The 23531-nt window shown below is 41.9% G+C and overlaps 1 protein-coding gene and 1 long non-coding RNA gene across 2 annotated transcripts in view; one reads left to right on the top strand and one right to left on the bottom strand.

The window, feature by feature from the left end:
- Positions 1–16570, top strand: part of fam162a (family with sequence similarity 162 member A) — a 92369-nt gene extending 75799 nt beyond the window's left edge. The window contains exons 4-5 of the mRNA XM_077509374.1: positions 7526–7634; positions 15783–16570. Of these exons, the coding sequence (XP_077365500.1) occupies positions 7526–7634; positions 15783–15896 (223 nt within the window). The 3' untranslated portion in view covers positions 15897–16570. The remainder of the gene's footprint in view (positions 1–7525; positions 7635–15782) is intronic.
- A 3025-nt stretch (positions 16571–19595) lies between these two features.
- On the bottom strand, positions 19596–22557 carry LOC144009564 (uncharacterized). Its single transcript, XR_013280964.1, has 2 exons — positions 21090–22557; positions 19596–19968 (listed from the first exon to the last, which is right to left on the bottom strand). It is a non-coding gene; the product is annotated as an uncharacterized LOC144009564 (long non-coding RNA).
- Positions 22558–23531: the final 974 nt, after the last annotated feature.

Genomic DNA, 23531 nt, shown 5'->3' with positions numbered 1-23531 from the left:
GTCAGAAAAGCCTTAAGATGTTGATCATGCCCCACACCAAATATTGTAACTTTTCGCCAAAGGGCGTGGCCGCTACGGTGACGCAAAGTCTGAAGATTTTTCGTGACAATAAAAGCTGCATTAACCTGACCGAGATGATCCTATCTTCTCAAAATTTCACACATTTGATGAGAGTCCAGCTCTAAAGACATCTACTAACTTAAATTTCATCTAACTGATAGCGCCACCTCGTGGCACTTTTTTTTCTTACGAATTTTCTTCTACGTTTTTCTCCAAACACGTTAACTGGACCTACCTCATATTTGCTCAGATGAGGGTTTCGGCCTTCATGATGTCACAACACGAAGTTTGTGAGTTTTCGCGAATTGCTGTGGGCGTGGCTAAGCGCTGTTCGCCAAGAAAACAACGCCAGTTTTGAGGGTCTAAACATGCACAGAAACTCCTGAAACTTGGCACACACATCTGGCCTGGTAAAATGAGCAATATTTTATTGTTGATTGTGCTATTTTTAAAAAAATGACTCAATAGCGCCCCCTCGAAATTTTTAACGAAGCAGCCCCGGTTGTACGTTTAAGCAAGAACGACGAATATTTTTAGGTGTATGAGGGAGCTCAAGACCTACAAAAAAGTCTCTTGTACCCATATGCTAAAATGAACAGGAAGTGAGCTACGAATTTTTGAATGTCCCATTTTTGACGATTTTTGCACATTCACAGGGGGCAGACTTTTGCCCACTTCTCCTACACGTTTCATCCGACTGAGTTAAGACTTGGCCTGGACCATGTCAAGACCTGAGCCAACGACAGGGGGAAAAATTTTGACTTTTCGAAATACTATATGATGAGGGCGGGGCATCAAAATGTGTGTTTCGCAATGAAAAAGGATATGCTTGATAACTCCCCGGTACATGCTCCAAAAAATCCCAAACTTGACATGTATGTTTATCGTCAAGGCCTGAAGTTATCTCTATGACAACATTCAGTTATATATGCAGCGCCACCTAGCCCTTGAGGCATGAAAAAAAAATACCCCACATACGGTATTTTGTACAAAAAATGTAAACTCATTCTAAGTGTGATAACTAAGTCATTTATGAATATTCTTTTAGTTTCCACCACTCAAAATGTTCACTGGCATCAGACTTATCCAAACATATATATATTTTTATTTATTTTTGATAGCCTCTATGGACATTAAAAGCAATATTGTGAATGAAGGATATGCTTAATAACTCCACGGTACATGCTCCAAAAAAAATCCCACACTTGACATGTATGCTTATAATCAAGGCCTGAAGGTATCTCTATGACAACATTCAGTTATAAATACAGCGCCACCTAGCCCTTGAGGCTTATATATAAAAAAAAAAAAATACCCCACATACGGTATTTTGTACAAAAAATGTACACTCATTCTAAGTGTGATAACTAAGTCATTTATGAATATTCTTTTAGTTTCCACCACTCAAATTGTTCACTGGCTTCACACCGATCCAAACGTATGTACGTTTCCATTTTGTTTTATTCATTTTTGATTGCCCCTTTGGACAATAAAAGTAACATTGTGCAATGAGTACAACGAGCGATGATGTGTATATACACTTTTACAAAAAAATACCAATCAGGGCAACTCATTGCCTAAAAATAAAAAAGGACGCTGATTTTTGCAGGTCTTAACAATCACCAAAACCCGTTGAGCTTGACACACACACTGGCAAAAAAATATTCTACATGTAAACGTTTATTATGCCATTTTCAAAGAAATGTTGCTTCCAATATGCCAGTACCCCAACGTGCCAGTACCCCAACGTGCAAGTACCCCAACGTGCAAGGACCCCAACGTGGCCCGGGCTGCGAGGGCCTTTTATAGCTGCTTGCAGCTCTAGTTATTCTTTTTCTTTGTTATTATTCTTTTCCGCAAACAATCACATTTTTGAGACACTAAACGTGAACGAAAACTCACCAAACTTTACACACACGTCAGGCCTGGCGAAAAATTTGATATTTTAATGTCGCCATAGGTGATAACAGAAAAATGGCTCCATAGCGCCACCTACATAGGTTAAACGGATCCCTGACCCGCTACGATTGTCCGACGGCTATGAAAATTGTGTGGCACCTGTCGCACATCCCGATGAACAAAAACCTCTTTGAGGTGTGTACCCTAAAATAGACAGAAAGTGAGGTATGATCATCTGAATGTCCAATTTTGGCCCAGTTTTGCACATTTACATGGATCATACTATTGCCCGCTTCTCCTACACGGTTAACCCGATTGACTTCAAACTTGGGCTGTACCATCTCAACACCTGGGACAACATCATGGTAAAAAATCCAAAACTTTTGACCTACTATATGACGGGGGTGAGGCATCAAATTTAGAGTTTCAAAACTCTTACTAAACGTAGTATTGCCGGTTGTACGTTTAACCTAGAGCTACGAAAATTGGTACACATATGTAACAGACTATGATCTACAAAAAAAGTCTGTTGGTGCCATATGCTAAACCCAACAGGAAGTCCGCCAGAGGCGGGGCATCAAATTTTGCGTTTCAAAATTCTTACTTAAAGAAGCATTTCCGGCTGTACGTTTCACCTAGAGTTACCAAAATTTGAAGACATATGTAACAGCCCACAAGGTACAAAAAAACTCTTTTTGAACCATATGCTAAACCTAACAGGAAGTCCGCCATTTTGATTTAATTTGGAACGTGTTGCCATTTTTTTGGCCGTTTCATAGGGGTCTTATTTTAACGAACTCCTCCTACAGAGTTTATCCCATCATCTTCAAACTTGGTGGGATTCATCTTAAGATGTTGAAGATGAAAAGTTATTGAAAGCTTTTTATTTCGTCGCACACTGTTGCCGTGGCATGCACTTGTTTGCAAAGGAAAAAAATTCTTCTTAAGGAAGAATTCCCAGTTGTACGAAGCAGCTAGAGCTACGAAAATTTGTAGACATGTAACAGCCCACAATGTACAAAAAAGTCTCTTGGTGCTATGTGCTAAACCCAACAGGAAGTCCCCCAGGGGCCGAGCATCACATTTTGAGCTAAAAAACTCCTCTTTAACGAAGCATTCCCGGTTGTACGTTTCACCTAGCGCTATGATAATTTGCAGGCATACATAAGAGCCCACGATGTACAAAAAAGTCTCTTGGAACCATGTGCTAAACCAAACAGGAAGTCCGCCATTTTGATTTATGATGGGATTTGTTGCCATTTTTTGTGGCCTTTTTCAGGGGTCATATTTTAACGAACCCCTCCTACGAAATTTATCCGACTGTCTTCAAACTTGGTGTGTTTCATCTTAAGATGTTTAAGATGCAAAGTAATCTAAAGTTTTTCATTTTGTCACACGCTGTTGCCATAGCAATGCATTGTTTGCCAAGTGCCGCTTTTTTTTTGTTTATCTATACATGTGTGAAAACTCATGAAACTTTGCAAACACATCAGACTTGTCATGAACATGAATTTTTAGAGATTTATTGTGCAATTTGTAATAAATGGCTCAATAGCGCCCTCTAGACATTTTTATGAAGTATTTCCGATTATATGATTCAGCTAGATGTGTGAATATTGGGAAGCATACCTATCAGCCTAATACCTAAAAAAGTTTCTATATCCATGTGCCAAACCATTTTGATTTTATTTTGTTAATTGTGCATCATTTTTGGCCTTACCATGAAACTTTTCAAACACAAAGCATGGCAATTTAGACGGTTTCCTATGAAACAATACCCCAACATGCCAGTACCCCGACGTGCAAGTACCCCAACGTGGCCCGGGTTGTGAGGGCCCTTTATAGCTGCTCGCAGCTCTCGTTGTTCTTCTTTTTCTTTTTTTATTATTCTTTTCCGCAAACAATCATATTTTTGAGACACTAAACGTGAACAAAAACTCACCAAACTTTACACGCAGATCGGGCCTGGCGAAAATTTTGATATTTTAAAGTCGCCATTCATGATAACAGAAAAATGGCTCTGTAGCGCCACCCTCATAGGTTAAACGGATCCCTGTCCCGCTACGATTGTCCTACGGCTATGAAAATTGTGTGGCACCTTTAGCATATCTAGATGAACAAAAACCTCTTTGATATGTGTACCCTAAAATAGACAGGAAGTCAGGTATGACTATTTAAAAGTCAAATTTTGGCCCATTTTTGCACATTTACAGGGGTCATACTTTTGCCCGCTTCTCCTACACGGTTAACCCGATTGACTTCAAACTTGGGATGTACAATCTCAACACCTGGGACAACACCATGGTAAAAAAAGTTTTTGACATACTATATGAGGGCGGCGGGGCATCAAATTTAGAGTTTCAAAGTTCTTAATGAGTGCAACCACCACACACGACACTGTCCCTCGAGGATTATCACGACCATAACGCCGAGAACAGTCCACTCCATAAGCGCCATCCATCCAGCTCACCAGCGCAGACTGTCCAGCAGCGACAACTTCTCCTCCGTGCAGAGGGGCTGTGAAAAATGCTGTCTGTCTCCTGGTGCAAAAGACACAAGCCACCCACAGGTGCCCGGTGGGGAAGTCGGATGGCCCCGACACTCGCCCAACAGAAACCGTGCCAGTGCAGGCATGCCGCTGAATGGGCGCAGCCGCCGGGCACCGACACCGTCCCGCGAGGAATATCACGGCCAAACCGCCGAGAACAGTCCAGTCCAAATCGGGTCCACACAAAAGACGAAACGCCACATGACAAAAAGAAAGACAAAGACAGCCAAGAAAAGAGAGTCGCCAGACACACCAGCGCACACCATCATGTCGAGGCAAAAAATAAATAAATAATGTATTCACATAAAATAAGTTTAATTAGGTTAAATAATGTGAACGTAAGTTCATCTGAAAATGACATCACATTTGCTCAGGGTTCAGGTAACGACCAATCACAGGTCAGTCTGCGAACAGCACATGACCAAACAGAAAACAGGTGAGCCGTGATTTGTCGTTACCTGAACAAATGTTATTTTCAGTCAACAGGTAGTGGCAGAATGGCCGCAAATTAGAGATAGATAAAAATAACTATCACAATATCGATATTGCAGTGTTCAACAATTATATCGCATACGCTTATCTGTTACTCCTGCACTACTCCTTTATTTTGTCCCACTGCTCCCTGTTTGTCATTTGCCTTATATGATTGCATAAACCACCTCCGTGAGTCATCACCTTATCGTGGTGGAGCGGTTTGCGTGTCCCGATGATCCTAGGAGCTATGTTGTCTGGGGCTTTATGCCCCTTTTTTTTTTTTTCTTCTAAAAGAGCTCAGAATTGTTAATTCGGTAGTCTTACCGATTCAACGTCTTATCATCATTGCTCTTTTTTTTTTTCTTTTTTTTTTTCTGCCCCTGGCAGAGTCACCCATGGCAAAAAAGTCCTAGGTGAGGGACCAGACAAAGCACGGCTCAAAAGACCCCTTATGATGATGACTACAAATAGATCACATTTTCTCTTGCCCGGACGTGGGTCACCGGGGGCTCCCTTCTGGAGGCGGGGCTCGAAGGCGAGCGTCTGGTGGCCGGGCCTGCACCCATGGGTCCGGCCGGGCACAGCCCGAAAAAGCAACGTGAGTCCCCCTCCTCATGGGCTCACCACTTATGAGCCAAAAGGGGTCGGGTGCGCAGTAAGCTGGGCGGCAGCCAAAGGCGGGGGCCTTGTCGGTCCGACCCCGGGCTACTGAAGCTAGCTCTGGGAACATGGAATCTCACCTCTCTGGCAGGGAAGGAGCCCGAGCTGGTGTGTGAGGCTGAGAAGTTCCGACTAGATATAGTCGGGCGCACCTCCACACACAATCCTCTTGAGAGGGGTTGGACTCTCTTCCACTCTGGAGTTGCCCACGGTGAGAGGTGCAGAGCAGTCTTGGGCATACTTTTTGCCCCCCGACTTGGCGCCTGTGCGTTGGGGTTTACCCCGGTGGACGAGAGGGTAGCCTCCCTTCTCCTTCGGGTGGTGGGGGGACGGGTCCAGACTGTTGTCTGTGCTTTCGCAACGAACAGCACCTCAGAGTACCCACCCTTTTTGGAGTCCTTGGAGGGTGTGCTGGAGAGCACTCCCTCTGGGGACTCCTTCGTTCTGCTGGGGGACTTCAATGCTCATGTGGGCAATCACATTGAGACCTGGAGGGGCGTGGTTGGGAGGAACGCACCCCACCACCCCTATCAGAACCCAAGCGGTGTTCTGTTATTAGACTTCTGTGCTCGTCACGGACTGTCCATAACGAACACCATGTTTAAACAAAAGGGTGTCCACATGTGCACTTGGCACCAGGACACCCTAGGCCGCAGTTCGATGATCGACTTTGTTGTCGTGTCATCAGATTTGCGGTCGTATGTGTTGGACACTCTGGTGAAGAGAGGGGCGGAGCTGTCAACTAATCACCACCTGGTGGTGTGTTGGCTCTGATGGCGGGGGAAGATGCTGGTCTGACCTGGCAGACCCGAAAGTGTTGTGAGGGTCTGATGGGAATGTCTGGCAGAATCCCCTGTCAGAAAGAGTCTCAACACTCACCTCCGGCAGAGCTTCTCCCTTGTCCCGGGGGAGGTGGGAGACATTTGGCGCTTTTCCACCGTATCGATTCCACACTGAAGCGGCAATTTTTCTGTTGTTTCTGATGTTAGTGTTTTCACGGGACACGGGCATCACATTTTGCGTTTGTAAATTATTACGTAATGAAGCATTCCCGGTTGTGTGTTTCAGCTAAAACGACAAAAATTTGTTTGCATATGTAACAGCCCATGGTGCACAAAATTGTCTTTTGGTGCCATATGGTAAACCTAAAAGGAAGTCCGCCATTTTCATTTACTTTTTTGCCTTTTTTGTGGGCTGTTTCATAGGGGTCATATTTTAACCAACTCCTCTTACAAAATGTATCCGATCGTCTTCAAACATGGTGTGTTTCCTCTTAAGATGTTGAAGATGAAAAGTTATTGAAAGCTTTTTTTTCCATCGCACGCCGTTGCTGTAGCAATGCATAGCTTGCAAATAAAATTGCTGCTTTTGTGAGAGTCTAAACATGTGCGAAAACTCACGAAAGTTTGGCATATGTAACAGCCCACGACGCACAAAAAAACTCTTTAGGTGCCATATGCTTAACCCAAAAGGAAGTCCGCCAGAGGCGGAGCATCACATTTTGAGTTCCAAAATTCCTCTTTAATGATGCATTCCCGGTTGTTGGTTTCACCCAGAGCTACAAAAATTTGCATATGTAGCAGTCCTCAAAATACAAAACAGTCTCTTGGAGCCATATGCTAAACCTAACAGGAAGTCCGCTATTTTGATTTACTTTGGGATTTGTAGCCATTTTTGGGGCCTTTTATAGGGGTCATATTTTAACGAATACCTACTACAAAATGTATCCAAACGTCTTTAAACTTGATGTTTCATTTTAAGATGTTTCAGATGAAAAGTTATCAAAAGCTTATTTTGTCGCACATCTTTGCTGTAGCAATGCATTGTTTACAAAGAAAAGTGCTGACTAAATGACTTGTTGCAATTTGTCTGTGCTTGCCACAGGTTTGAAACGCTTGACGCTGCCAGAAACAAAGTACGAGTGAAAGCCTGCTACGTGATGATAGCGGCCACAATAGGCGGCTGCTTATTGATGGTCGTCTTGGGCAAACGCGTGAGTGCTTTGTTTGTGTGTATTTCCACAATGAATTCCTTGGTTTGGGGGATTTATTTTGCTCCAAATATGGTGGGTCTTCCAAAGTCAGACGGTTCGTCAAAATTCTCCAAATAGTAAAAGAATTTTCGGTGTACATGATTATTTCGGTAGATTAGAAGTTAGTATTTTTTCTTTCTCTGTGAAAGAAGCTCCATGTCATCTTTTTGACAATGACTGAAGATTTAACTTCGTTGGCTTTTGGCTAGCTGCAGAGTGACTTGCTGCCATATGCTCGTCAGCTTATCTGACGTATTTATTTATTTATTTATTTATTTATTTATTAGGGCCCGAACAGCGAGCGCTGCGAGGTCCCTATTGTTTTTGTAAAAATTATTATTATTATTATTATTATTATTATTATTATTATTAGGGCCCGAGCAGCGACCGCTGCGAGGTCCCTATTGTTTTTGTAAATATTATTATTATTATTATTATTATTATTATTAGGGCCCGAGCAGCGACCGCTGCGAGGTCCCTCTTGATTTTGTAAGAATTATTATTCTTCCGCTTCTTCTTCTTCTTCTTCTCCGTAAACGATCGCATTTTTGAGGGCCTAAACATTTACGAAAACTCACCAAACTTTGCAGTTTCTTCGGGCCCGGCGAAAAATTTTATATTATGTAGTTGTCATAACAACGCGACTCTATAGCGCCACCTAGCGCAGAAAAATAAAAACCAATCCCGGCCCGTTTGAGCTAGAGCTACGAAAATTGGCAGGCACCTGTAGCACCCCGAGACGCACAAAAAAAAGTCAGTGGAAGCCATTTCCTAAAATGTACAGGAAGTGAGCTATGAATTTTTGAATGTCCAATTTTGGCCCATTTTGGCACATTCACTGTGGTCATACTTTTACCCCCTTTGCAAATATTTTTCAGCCAGTTGACTTCAAACTTGCATGTATCATCTCAAGACCCGAGACAACAACTGGGCAAAAAATCTTGACTTTTTGAAATATTGTATGACGGGGGCGGGGCATCAAATATTGCCTTTCAAATTTCATTTGTCCAGAAAGACAAAATGCTTAATAACTCCCATGTACAAGCTCCAAAAAATCTCGAACTTCTCATGCAACGTAATAGTCACGGCCTGAAAACATCTATTTGATAAAATTCAGTTATATATATATATATATAGCGCCACCTAGTGGTGACAATAAACGTCATACTTTACATTTTTAGCTACTGTGCCAAGATCTTTGAAGGGATCCAGGTGAAAAATGGTCAGAAAAGCCTTAAGATGTTGATCATGCCCCACACCGAATATTGTAACTTTTCGCCAAAGGGCGTGGCCACTACGGTGCCGCAAAGTCTGGTAATTTTTCGTGGCAATAAAAGCTGCTTTAACTTGACCCAGATGATCCTATCTTTCAAAATTTCACACATTTGATGAGAGTCCAGCCCTGAAGACATCTACGAACTTGTATTTCATCTTACTGATAGCGCCACCTACTGGCAATTTTCTTTCTTATGATTTTTCTTCAATGCTTTTCTCCAACCACATAAACTGCACCTACCTCATATTTGCTCAGATGAGGGTTTCGGTCTTCATGATGTCACAGCACGAAGTTTGTGAGTTTTCGCAAATCGCTGTGGGCGTGGCTAAGCGCTGTTCGCCAAGAAAACAACACCAATTTTGAGGGCCGAAACCAGCGCAGAAACACATGAAACTTGGCACACACATCTGGCCTGGCAAAATGAGCAATATTTTATCCTGGATTGTGCTATTTTTACAAAAATGACTCAATAGCGCCCCCTAGAAATTTTTAATGAAGCAGCCCCGGTTGTACTTTTAAGCAAGATCTACGAAAATTTTTAGGTGTATGAGGGAGCCCAAGACCTACAAAAAAAAGTCACTTGGACCCATATGCTAAAATGAACAGGAAGTGAGCTACGAATTTTTGAATGTCCCATTTTTTACGATTTTAGCAAATTTACAGGGGGCATACTTTTGCCCACTTCTCCTACACGTTTCATCCGACTGACTTCAGACTTGACCTGGGCCATGTCAAGACCTGGGCCAACGACAGGGGAAAAATCTTGACTTTTCAAAATACTATATGATGAGGGCGGGGCATCAAAATTTGTGTTTTGCAATGAAAAATTATATGCTTAATAACTCCCCGGTACATGCTCCAAAAAATCCCAAACTTGACATGTATGTTTATAGTCAAGGCCTGAAGCTATCTATATGACAACATTCAGTTATATATGCAGCGCCACCTCGCCCTTGAGGCATGGAAAAAAAAAAAAATACCCCACTTACGGTATTTTTACAAAAATTGTAAACTCATTCTCAGTGTGATAACTAAGTCATTTATGAATAGTCTTTTACTTTCCACCACTCAAAATGTTCACTGGCATCAGACCTATCCAAACATAAGTATTTTTTTAACTTAGTTTTATTTATTTTTGATAGCCTCTATGGACGTTAAAAGCAGTATCGTGAATGAAGGATATGCTTAACTCCCCGGTGCATGCTTCAAAAAATCCCAAACTTGACATGTATATTTATAGTCAAGGCGTGAAGGTATCTCTGACAAAATTCAGTTAGAAATACAGCGCCACCTAGTCCTTGAGGCATAAAAAAAAAAAAAAAAAAAAAAAAAAAAAAAAAAAACTTAAGGTATTTTGTACAAAATTTGTGAAATCATTATAAGTGTAATTAAGTCATTTATGAATGTTCTTTTACTTTTTCCAAAAATACCAATCAGGGCAACTCATTGCCTAAAAATAAAAATAAAAAAGACGCTGATTTTTGCAGATCTTAACAATCACCAAAACCCATTGAGCTTGACACACTTATCACACCTGGAAAAAAAAAATCCACGTAATGGATTATCATGCCAATTTCAAAGAAATTCTGCTTCCAATGTGCCAGTACCCCAACGTGCAAGTACCCCAACGTGGCCCGGGCTGCGAGGGCCCTTTATAGCTGCTCGCAGCTCTAGTTTTCTTTGGTTTGTTGGGGTGGTATATGCAAAATATTGGCAAATAGCACTGTTCTTCTTCCTCACTAAGTGGGGTTGCTAACTCTGCCTGACCATTTTTGAAAACCTTGTCCATGAAACTGAGGAAGTGTTCTCTCATTTCAGGCTTCTTCTCAAGTTTTTGCACAAGAGACATGAGATGCTTTAGAGCCTGAGGCCTGTTGTTGGGAAGCCGCCGGCGTGGACTCTTAAACGGCAATGGAGCTACCCGACTGTTGTTGGACTTTTTCTGTTGACCGTCATTCATTATTTTCATAAATGAAGCATCCTGAATTGAAGGAACAACTTCGTTATCCTCTTTGGTTCTCTTGAAAACATCGCATCCGAGATGTTCATTATCACAGATGGATTCCGCTTCAGAACATTCTGTAAAGTGACTTGTCAGTTGGCTGGCGCTGTACTTTCACATGAAACACATTAGGGCACAGGTTAAAGAGCGATGGTCTTTGTAGCTCTGTGGTGGTTGTATAGAAAGAGCTGATTGTCAGTGGTCTGTGGATGCTGCCAAGACACACATTACCTACAACAGCCTATCCAAGATCTAACTTTTGTGCATTGGGTTGGTTGTGAGGGCCATTCACTTGTTTGCGTACCTTGTGTACTCTGATGACGCCTCGGCTCAAGAGAAGCATGATTTGGGCATTTGGATCTATTTCTGGAATGAGGTGAGCTACTGACTTTAAATGTGCATGTTGTGCTACATCATGGGAATTTCGTCTCTGTTGTTCGATATGTCATGACATTCTGTAAGGCTGGGTAGTGGAATTCTGAGTGTTCCATCCAGGGATTCCAATTCATATCCATTTCCTGTTACTTCTTTTACTCCAGCGCATGTTTTGAGTGTGTATGGGACGCTTGGACTTTTGTCTGCAAACACTTCAAGTAACTGTGAACAAGTCAGTGATCTATTGCTCTGCTTGTCCAGAATAGCGTATACTTTCACCACCTTCTCTCTGTGACCAGCTGGAAACACTTTGACAAGGCAAATTTTGGAACACGATCGGCCTGTGAGGTCTCCACCGCAGACTTTAGTACATTTGGTTGTGATGTCGGATTGAGGCGAGGCTTCGACGTCTTACCCGCCATCCTCTGGAGCAGGGACCTCTACTTCGATCTTTGCTGCAGGCCCTGCATGTAAGGCCGTGCAATGTCTCTCGCTTTTGCACTCAAAACATTGAAGTTGGACTTTGCAGTACTTAGCGATGTATGATGACTAACAACATTTTGAAGCACAGATTGTTTTTCTTTCAGGAACATTTTGCGTTCTTCGGTGGGCCGCTCTTTGAATGCACAACATTTGTGTATAGGGTGCGGTTTCGCATGAATAGGACACATTTTGTCAGTATCAACTGCTCCAGTTGAAGACTCGGGTCAGAATCTGTCTTGGACCCCTATCTCTGTTTTGCAAGATGAGATTTTCTGATGCTTGTTTGATTTTTCAGGCCAAGGTACATCATCTGTCTGGGTGATGAAGCTGAAGCTTGGGTCATTAAGCAATGCTTGCTTCTTGGTGTATAAAATCAACAAAAAAACTGAATGGTGGATAATGCACATCCTCTCTTCGTCTATAAGATGCACCAGCTGAAGCCCACTTTTCTTGAAAACGAAAGGGAAGCTTCTGCACTATTGGGTTGACTCCTTTTGCTGTGTCGAGGAAGGACAGACCAGGTAAGACTCCTCCTCCTTTAGCTGATAGTAGTTTCATTAGAAGATCACTTAACTGTTAATTTAGCATATTCCCCTATTCCCTATTTTTGGAAAGATGTCAATGCGCTTGAAGAGAGCATCTTCGATTGCATCTATTGAACCATAAGTTTTCTCAAGTTTTGTCCATAACATGTCCAGGCCCACTTCTGGACAATTGATGTGAATTGCTCTTGTCTGTTCAGCATGTTCTCTAGATTCATTTCCTAACCATTTTAGAAGATCAATTTCTTCACTTGCTGTTAAATTTAGGCTACTGATCGCAGAGTGAAATGAGCATTTCCAGGCTCTGTAATTCTGTGGCTTGTCGTCAAACTGAAGTAAGCCGGTGGACACCAATTCACTGCGTGCCAGGTATCTCACAAATTCATTTGGGCTAAAGTTGCTGAGGTTGGAATTAGGACAGGATGTGGGTGATGCACCATGATGGCCGTTCTGAGTCCTGAAACGGTGTGGCAGTGCAGAATAAAATTTTTCAAACTTGACTTGTCGTGGTTTACAAACGTATTCATCCTTACAAAGTTGAATGTGTTGGGAAATAGGGTTTGGCTTTCATGAGACAACCTCTTCACTTCGCTGGTGTTCTGTTTCCACAGCTTCGATTTGTTCGGCAACATCTTGTTGAGTACGTTGTGTGGCTCTTAAGGGAATAGAGTCCAAAAAATGCATGCGACTACATTGTTCACTCATCGCGTCAACAGCAGCGTCTAGTGCTTATGCTTCAGCAATAGCTGGAGCGGTTTCTTTCTTGTATTCAAGCATTTGCATAGAAGCTTCCAACTTAGCTTTTTCTATTTTTAGGTTAATTTCCTCCTCAGCGTAGGAAAGACGTGCTTTTGCAGATTCTGCTTTTGCTCTCACTCTAGCTGCGGCAGAAGTTGTTGACGATGCACTGGAGTGCACAGAAGAATGTGAATGCGTCTTTGACATGGCTATTTGTCTTGTAAATTTCTTCTGACTGCACTTGATTCGTTGGACACTGAAGTGTTCATCTACTTATAGAAAGTGATGGCTTGCTCTTACCAGCGTGTTCACGCGATCTTGCTCGCTAGGAAGACGTGGTTTCACTATACTGTCTCAGCCTTGTTTGGACAGTCAGTTAAACTCATCTTAAAAATCATGACTCTGAAGACGCTGCTCTGGTCCACAGGTTTAATGATGATAAAGAAGGTTAAACTGTAACAACAGTATAAAACTATCACTTTTCACTTCCAAGTAGATGTTAAAATAAAAACACCTTAAATGTACAGATTACTGTAAATGAATTGCTTATACACAAATGGACTAAACAAACATTACCTCAACCACTACAATAATGACCTTAGGCTAACACAGTTAGCGAGTACTAGCAGAGTTAATCATATTTGTAAACGTCATCAAATAAACATCATTTCAAATAATAATGCCACAGAAATGTGGATAAACAACACTAAAGTTCTACCCACGATGCTACCAAAGGCGTTAGATGTGTGTGGATTGGACTGTTTCTCACGTTTGTCACTGACAATCTAGCTCCTAAACTTCCGGTTTTCGTCTACGCGATTTCCGGTTTGATGACGTCACTTCTTGTGACGATCTACTGCGTTTTTTGGGTTGTTTTTTTTTTTAACAATGAAGTAAAGTCAAGTCATGTTTATCTATATAGCCCTTAATCACACAAAAGTTTCAAAGGGCTTCACATGCCCAGAGTTGACAGTTGACAGGATGACCAGGCTGCAATGCATGCCAAATGGGCAACAATTTACATAGTTTATGACACTAAACCTGGGGTCAGTAACCTTTCATATCAAAAGAGCCATTTGAGACCAAATAAATAACCGAAATTGTGCCTGGAGCCGCAAAACAAAACATTTTTAGATTGTGATGAAGGCAACATTGTGTTAGTTAGTACTTTACTGAGTACTGAGGGCTCCAAAGCCAATGAGAGCTACACCAAAAACAACACAAAAATATGCAGCATCCATTCATTTTCTTCTACCTTTTGTCTTCAGTTTTTGGAATTTTTTTGTGTAATTTTTCATACATTTTTAGACTTTTCTGCCTTTGTCTAAAATATCTGACATTTTCGACAAATTTATGGACATGTGGTAATTTTCTGCCTCTCTCCTTTTTTGACATTTTATGTCTTTTTATTTTTATGTCTTTTTTTTTTTTTTTTCTTATTTTCTGCCATTTTGCCAGCAAATTGCTGACATTTTTGGCAGTTTTGTGGGTATTCTATTGTAATTTTAGTAGTGCTGTCAAACGATTAAAAAAAAATTAAACAATTCAAACGATTGTCAAACGATTAAAAAAAACGATTAAAATTTTTAATCTAATTAATCAGCTAATTTACTTGCGTAATATAAAATAAATACAAATGACCTTAATATTTTGACAACGCATTTTATTATCTGAATGTCATTTGCAAACATTGATTAAATCCATGTACACAATTGCATGCATGCGTGTATTGCTCAAAATATAACAGCATCATATCAATTGGGTGCAATTCAGAAATTATATTGCAAAGAACGTGCTGAATGCTGACGTAAACTTGGTAACATCATATCAACTGGGTATAATTCAGAAATTATTGATTAATTAAATGCAAATTACTTTTGTATTAGCTAAAGTCCCGTCGGGGTGTTTTTTTAAAGTGAAATTTACCACCGAGCACGCCAACTAGAGTCACCCCGCTCATCTTGGAACAACAAGCGTAGGAAATGCCGTGCATTGACCTCATCACTGACCTGCGCAGCCTTCAATGTAACCATCCGCGGTTACGTTCAATGCTCAAGTGCGGTCAAAAAATAATAATTTTGCTTTAATACGTGATTAATGCGACATTTTTCTGTGATTAATTAATCTATTAATGCTTTAACTTTGACAGCCCTAAATTTTAGTGATTTATTTTGTTTTTGAACCTTTTTTTTTTTTTTTTTTGCCTTGTTTTAATTATTAAATTTTTGACTTTTTTTTTTTTTTTTTTTTTTTTTTTTAGTAATCCGAAAAATATTTCATAGTATTTTGTTTTTGGACATCTCAGCTACTTTTTGAATATTTTCTTTTCTGCCTTTTTTATTCAATTCTCTCACATTTTTGACAATTCCATGGACAATTTATTTGTAAATTTCTGCTGTTCCTCTTCCTGTGTGGAAAGTTAATATTTTTTTTGAATATTTTTAGCTAATTTAAAAAAATAAAAATAAAAAAGAAAGCGTTCTATAGTAAAATAATAACTATTTGTAGAATTACTAACGTTATTTTAGTCTACTTTAATTGAAAACGCCAACTTTAAATCACAAACGGAGCATTGGTTGATTTCATTTTACATGTGTGACCGATGATTAATGACGGATGAGGATGGGGTAACGTGTCAGATGTTGCCGCTTTTACTGCAATGTACTATAAAGTCTTCCGTTTATCCATTTCAGGCTGCCGGCAGAAATGTGTCCCTGGCGAGTCGGAACATGGAGAAGAAGGCCAAATGGAGGGAGGAACTAGAGACAAAGCAGGAAGGAAATGCCTTGCCAGACAAGGCTCAGTGATGCAGGGAGAACGTGCCCACACGAGAATCATCTGCCTCTCACAAATTGGAGAGATACAGAGGCACTCATTATGTCTATTTTTTTTAAATCAGGAGAATTATATTTACATGTATTTTCAATTTAATCCATTTGTTTTGGAGAAATTGGTAATAACTCAGAGATGGGCATCGTCATTGACTGGAAGTGATGATTGAGGGAAGTGCCCACCTTTTGGCGTGTGCTTCAGCACTTTCAGTGAATCGGGATCACTTCTGTCGATCATGGTGAGTACACACGGTCCTTCTCAATCCATGTATTTTTGTGAGGCTTTGCATTAATCAGGCATTCGCTGAAAGTGCTGAAGCATACGCCAAAAGGTGGGCACTTCATCATCAATTCCATTCCTTGACGATACCCACATCTGAAATAACCACCATATTAACCACCAGGAAGGGCTCCCCGGCTGTAGCCCGGCCTGGACCAAGACTTGTTTGCGGACCGACACCGTGGGGCGAGGAAAGGGATGGCGGGTTGGCGGACGGAATTGCCCGCTTTAAAAAGCATCAACATTTAAGTTGACATTTGTACTTACTGGGTTTTTTAAAATAATTCGGTTGCATGTACAATTATTAAAATTACCAATTGCATAAACAAAGCAAAAACATTAATAAACAACCCATTTATTTTACCTTGAACCCATGCGTGTTTGTTTTTAAAGGAAGAAGTAACCACTCAATGCCAAAAAAAACATATGAGAAGAATAGATTCAGTCAAAATCCTAATTTTGTTTTTCTTTTTTCTTTTGAATTCAGGAACAGTACAGACATATCTGGGCTGTTTTTCCTCACGATCAATCAGACTTGTGAACAGGCCCGATTCAGAAAAAGAGCAATCTTTTTCATTCCACGTTTTATAATGTTTCACACAGTGTCAATGGTGTCATCTTCGTGTAGGTGCGTTTGTGCAGGGCCCTTAAAAGGAATCAGAGTCCTCGTCGCCCGTCCAAAGTCCTTTCGCAAGCCAGATGAATCCCCTTTAAAAGGATTTGGAATGGGGATCCCATCCTGCTAAAAAAAAAATCTTACTTTCTTGCGTGTGCAAACACTATTTAGCATTCTGCCCTTTCGCTAAAGCAATGTGCGCATCTCGAAATCAAGGTGCATTGTGGGTAATTCAAGGTGCATTATGGGTAGCAGCGTGGTGCATTGTGGCTACCACACCGTCATTGAAAATGAATTGGATCCAAAGGAATCAGCTCTGATATTAACGTTTCAACCTCTGGAAAGTTGCGGATTTTTATGAACATGCATACATAGCATGTGGTTTACTGACATCGGGGAAGTTGACTTGCAAGCTTTAAAGTGTACAGTTATGCAAAGATTGTCACCACTCTAATCTCCGCCATTCAAATTGATAGGGTAGTTGATAGCCTCGTTCCCCCCCCCCCCCCCCCACGCATGCGCAAACTTAATGCGCACATCGCTTATATCAACATACTCTATTCTTAGCGGTTGTTGGTGCTTACTAGGGCCCGACCGATATGCTTTTTTTGCGGGTGATGATGATACCGATTTTTGGCAGAAAAAATACAGATTACCGATTAATCTGCCGAATATTTATTAAAAATATATATAATACAAATACTGACACCTAAGGCTGTTTGAAAGTACTATATAAATTAAAATGACTTGACTGTTCCTGTGTGTTTCGGCCTCTTGGGGCAGTGTGGTGATATGCATCCATTGGGCTACACACGTAACGTGAAAAATGTGTGCCTTTGCGTAGTGTTATCTCATCTGTGGGTATGTGTTAGCACAAGATTTGTGTGTTGATATTCGTTATTTGAAGGAAGAACACTCCCGAAGTTTACGCGAACTTCCTGTCTTCGTGTTAGCATTTGCTAACTTCCTGTTAGGGCTAGGCTAGCGACTTTTTGAAAACAAAGCATGTTTTGTACACTGTCACAGCGTCGGAAACTTTGGTTTTCTTCGATAATGTTTTAAAGGAGAAATAATCGGCCAATTGGCCGATTGTTTTGGCTGATGTTTGTAGGCCAATAATCAGCCGATTATAATCGGCGGCCGATTAATCGGTCGGGCCCTAGTGCTTACTGTGATGTGTTCGTGACCTGTGTGCAGTGCCGCCGCTACCCCTTTGGGTACCTAAGCTTAAAAGTGTGATGGTGCCCCCCAAATTTGATTTCATTTTCCTTCGCGGGGTGGGGGGCATTTTCATGTAACGCTAATAGTTTGCATGGCTTAAAGAAAGAACCCCAACCTTTTGTTGCGCCACGGACTGGTTCAAATAAGTTTTCTCAGACCAGCATTCGCAATTCTCACGGGTTAGGGTGATCAAACGATAACACGATTGATTGCTGCTTTGGTGTGGTGGCTGTGCCTGCACGGCTACTTAGTAGGGGCTAAACTCCTAATGGTAGGCTATGTGCATGCTTCCCACATGTTGCTCCACTAGATTAGGCACTTTCACACCAAAAAGCCCAGGAACTTTGAGTTCATGGTAGAGTCAGTTCCGGGTCCGAAGAACTTGTGAGCGGCCCACGAGTTTGCATTCACACGGCATGAAAGCAGGCAGGGTAGTTTATTCAAATGAGACTGATGACGTATGTCAGGGGAGGAAAAAAAACAGCACTACCCCGCCTGTCCAGCAAGTGGCGGTACCGGTAAAACTGAATGACAAACAACCAGTGTGACGTTGAAAAACGCGACCTTTGACCCTCCATCGCCATCATCTTTTCGTTTTCCTTGTCATGTTGTACAGAGTTGTGTTTGCAGCAATTAGAACTTCACGGGAAAGGTTGATGAGAACCATTGGGACCCGCCGTATTACCACATCAAGATGAGAAATGGGCAGGACTTGCTCACTTGGAAAGACAGTCAAACCTGCAAGCACGAAGACGTGCACTGGTAAGGTTTAAACACAATTATACGAAATTTATTTCACATCGGAATTAAGCTGTAACATGTAACGGAGCTCCCCTTGCAAGGTGGAGAACACGAAAAAAAAAATGAAGTTACAGAGTGTATTAGTGCCTTAAACACAACGTATGACTGGCGCGTTCAGTTGCACGTCTACTTGCGTGTGTCCCCGCGCGTCGGTCGTTTGTGGATATTTTGTCGTACTTTCTGCCATGAAAAGGGCAATCGCTGGAAACTGGTGTTTCCTGCCTAGTTCTCGTGCAATTCACGGCAAAATAGGGCTTGATGGCGAGTTGCTGTTCACGGTACATGTACGCTGCGTATTTCATAATACCGTTGGACCTGGACGTATTGCTAGTCTGTCCGCATGGTTTTTTTTTGTTTTTTTTTTCTGTTAAATCACATGATTGACCGATACAAAGTGTTGAAATGGCTTGCTTTCTTTGACGATGCACGAATGTTAGAACAAAGGTGCCGGGATTTTGGGAAAAGTGCTGATTTTGGAAGTGTTAGATTGCCACCTCAAGCCAGTGGTTTATCATAGGGCCATAAATTGGTGCATATTCCGCTATTTTAAGGTATTCTGTCATGTAAATCACAAGGCTGTTGCACAAAAGTAATTAATGTAGATATTAACATTTATTAATTTGTTGTGTTTCTGTTTCAGATTTGCCACTTCTACCAATCTGGGTGTGTTCCGCGCAGGGAGTGGAAGAACATCAGAACCTCTGAATGGTGGGACGCTGTGATTATGTTTGCATTACTGTTAAAACATTAAAAAGAATTCATTGAGCATAAGTTTTTATTCGTGTGGAAAAAAACCCAGAACCACAAAAGTGATATGAAAACAAAAGCATTTATTACTTATGCATTTGGCTTATTTGTGTCCACAAGTCTGTTTTGGACTGCCAGGAAGCCCATTTGGAACTCTCTGTCGTGCCTTTGTTCAACCAGCTCATGTGCCACGTGTTGATCTTCCTTGCGCTCCTCGCTTCTGAGGTCAACTTCCTCCTTGTGCTGCTCGCGTCTGAGTTCAAGGTCCTCCTTGTGCAACTGCATTTCTTCTAAGAACGTTGCACTCGTGGACTCCCCCTTCTTTTCATCAAATTGGTGCAGGTATTCCAAAAATAGGTGGTCTCGGTCCCGTGTCCGCTAACCTATAGGGATGTAAATGTACAATGAGTGACAGTAAATACTTTGGATGAGCTTCCAGTTACATGACTTTGAACTTATTGGAACTTGACAAAGGGGCAGGAAACTCTGTTCGAGTGGCGCAGTTTCTGCTTGTGGACGGACCATCCTCGCTTGTACCTTCCTAACGCATCGACTTAAACCAGGGGTGGCGAGATCCGGTCCTCGAGGGCCGCAGTCCTGCTGGTTTTGGATATTTCCCTTCAACACAGCTGATTCATGATCAGCTCATCAGCAAGCTCTGCAGAAACCTGATAACGAGCCTGTTAATTGGAATCAGCTGCACTTCGAGTAGGGAAATCTGCAAAACCTGCAGGACACCGGCCCTCGAGGACCGCAGTTTGCCACCCCTGACTTAAACGGTTTCAACAGATTCGTGCTATGAGTAAGAGTACAGTACAATGATTTAGGTAGGGGTAAAACACGGCACTCACGTTAATGTACTTTCATTTTTCATAGTTACAGAACAGAATATGCCACACTACATTGCCAAATATGGCGGCATGCACTTGAAGCTTTTTTAGGCAATACACACGAGTAAAATTGCAGGAATGTAACTTTTTTTTTTGTTCCCCCCTTTCTCAATGCACCATTATGAGTGAAATGAAAATTGTATATGTGAGTATGAGGATTTATTATTGTGTATGCCTATGAATTTCATGTACATACGTTAATGACAAATGCACGCATGTGTTAAGGTGCAATTGTTTACACAAGCAGGATTACACATTTTCTTTTAGTACATTCCAGTAAAAGAAAATGTGTAGTAAATTAATACATTCCAGTAATGTACTTTTTTTTTTTTTTTTTTTTTTAATGAAATGAGTCAGTAGATATAAAGAATGGGTAGGACTAGACAAGTTTTTAACTTCTTTCTACTCCTTTGAACATGTAAACTATTATGAATGATTGCAATAAGTTTCTTCTTTCTTTTAAAATGTTAACTGCTACTCTTTTGTTTATAATGTCCAATAAACAAACAAACACACTGCCTTATTCAGCGAAGCAAAATTAATTGTGAGTGGGGTGTTGCTTTAAAAGTTTTAAATGAAGCTTTTGAAGTTATATAAAATGAAATGAAACATACCAGGACTGTTCAGGGAGGCATAACGTAAAGGAGAGCACAGAGAAGGTCCCGCTGTAAGTCAGAGTACGTCACAACAAAGGTCAGTTTACACTGTTAGACGGCATACCTTTTATAGCAACGGATATTTCACCGTGACCGTCAACTCCCCTGCCAGCGAAATTCTCGCGCGATTCATGGCAAAGTAGCGCTGGTATCGAGGTGAAGGTCACGGCAAAATATCAATTTCGAGTCATTCTTCTTACATTTTCGTTTCCCCAGAACTATATACGAGCTGTTAGGTGATGAGACTAACAAGTTAAAACTCTTTAGTCGCGTTGTCCACAGAGCCTTGGCTTAAGGGAAAAAAAAACAAACGAAGTGGTTGTTTTGCTTTTAACCGTGCATATCATGCCTGGTTTCCACACGTCCTTTGCACAAAGCTTTCCAATTTCGTCATCACTGGAAGCAAGGCTATTTCGGCATTAGCTGCCTACAATACTCTTCATTTACTAGGTTAATTGATTTAGGAATGATTTCACAACATTACATAGGTTCGGAGCTGGATGCGTGCCTTTGCCAAGCTTAAGCCATGCTACGCTAACAACTTAGTGCTAGCGCGGTGTAAAAGCCACGTTAAGACTGCGCAGCGACCTAAACGAATATATAAATACAAATGTTCATGAGGCAATTCTGTCTTACCTTGGTGTGTTAGCGTGTCTGTTGTTGAGGAATCCTCGCCCACTGCCGTGTCCTCGCACATAACTTCCAGCATTGCAATTGCAGAGTCCTTTGTTTTACCGGTTGTACACCCCATCCGGTGGCCGAGAATGACGTCCAGTCTTTCGTACCATTTATTAATTTTGCGGTCATTTCCGCTTCGGCTGTTGTGGTCCTTGAGTTTTTTATAGTCCTGTTTGAGTTTCTTGAGTTTTCCCCTTACCTGCCTTTGTGTGTGGAAAATGCTAAGCTCTTCTAGCTTCGCGGTTATCAATTGATAGACTTGATCGTTTCTTGTGGCACTTTCAAATTGTCGTTGGGTCTCCTCGTCCCCGTAAATGCTCAGGAGAGCCTGCACTTCTTCGTCCGTCCACCTATCGGTTTTTTTAAATCCTTCCATTTCCAAAACGTTTGGGGGGAAAAATCGTCGCGCTCTCAGCAGTGAAAAGTAAAAAAGAAATGGCGGCTTTACCGCGAAAAACTCACCTATCCAAAACACACCTCCTCGTCCAGTCAACCAATCATGACACACTTCACAACACGCCCCCACTTGTGTAATTCAGGGTACACCGAAATACCCTCCTCTTGCCTAGGTACTTAGGTAGTACCGTTTCGACCCCCCCAGACCCGGAACTACTTTTGTGTGTGAACGCAAACTTTGGACAAACTCCCCCGGAACATAGGGAAGTTCCTGAATAAGTTCCTGCGGTGTGAAAGCGCCTATTGTTCTAATGATTCAACAGGATTGTTGTGTTAACTGTTTTTGAGTACCTACGTACCTTGCACAACGTCTTCATTTACTTCAGGAAATACCAACAGAAAAACGACGGGGATGATCACCATCTTGTTGAAACTGTTTCGTCTTGGGAAGATGACGTCAAGTCATGGCTGGATTAGACGCACGTTCTGTCATTGTTTACTTCTTGTTTCTTTTGACGTCTTCAACTTGCAAACTGCAGAAAAGGGAAACCTGCTCTGATTTACTGATGTCATGCCGATGCTCCCAGCTCCATGTCATTATATCACAATACTCAACTCATTGAATACCAGCCATTTTCACTGGAGCAAACTCTTCAATACCGGCCGTTTTACAGTTTCGTCTGAACGACAAAGTGAGCCATCTTAGAAAACCGGTCCACCACATTGGGGATGACAGTCTTGCCTTGTGACGACGGGAGTCCAGTCATAAAGTCAAGTGCCACATGTGACCATGGGCGCGGCAGAATGGGGATTGGCCGTAGCAGGCCCCGCTGATGGCTGGTGTGACGACCTGTCGCGTGCACACACTGAGCAGGCCGTGACAAACTCCCGAATGTCTCTCCGGAGTCCCGGCCACAAAAATCCGTGGGCGATGAGACTATGCGTTCGACCACCTCCAGGATGGCAAGCCAAGCGGGATGAATGTCCCCATTGAAGTACCTCAGAGCGCAGGGGGGCTGGCACAAACGGGTTGCCTCTTGGGCATCCCTCCGGAACTTGTGTGTCTGTTTTTGTTCCACCTCCCATTGGAGAGCCCCCACCACTCGGTCTGCTGGGACGATAGACTCAGGCACATTGTTGCCCTCCGATGGTCCGAACATCCGGGATAGAGCGTCAGGCTTGGCGTTTCGGGATCCTGTTGCCCTCCGATGGTCCGAACATCCGGGATAGAGCGTCAGGCTTGGCGTTTCGGGATCCTGGGCGGAAAGTGATAGTCATATCATGTAAGGAAGATCGCCCACCTGGCTTGACGTGGATTGAGTCTCT

This window comes from Festucalex cinctus, chromosome 20 (genome assembly GCF_051991245.1).
Source record: "Festucalex cinctus isolate MCC-2025b chromosome 20, RoL_Fcin_1.0, whole genome shotgun sequence".
Classification (NCBI taxonomy): Eukaryota; Metazoa; Chordata; class Actinopteri; order Syngnathiformes; family Syngnathidae; genus Festucalex; species Festucalex cinctus.
This window is presented reverse-complemented; position numbering and strand designations above follow the sequence as displayed.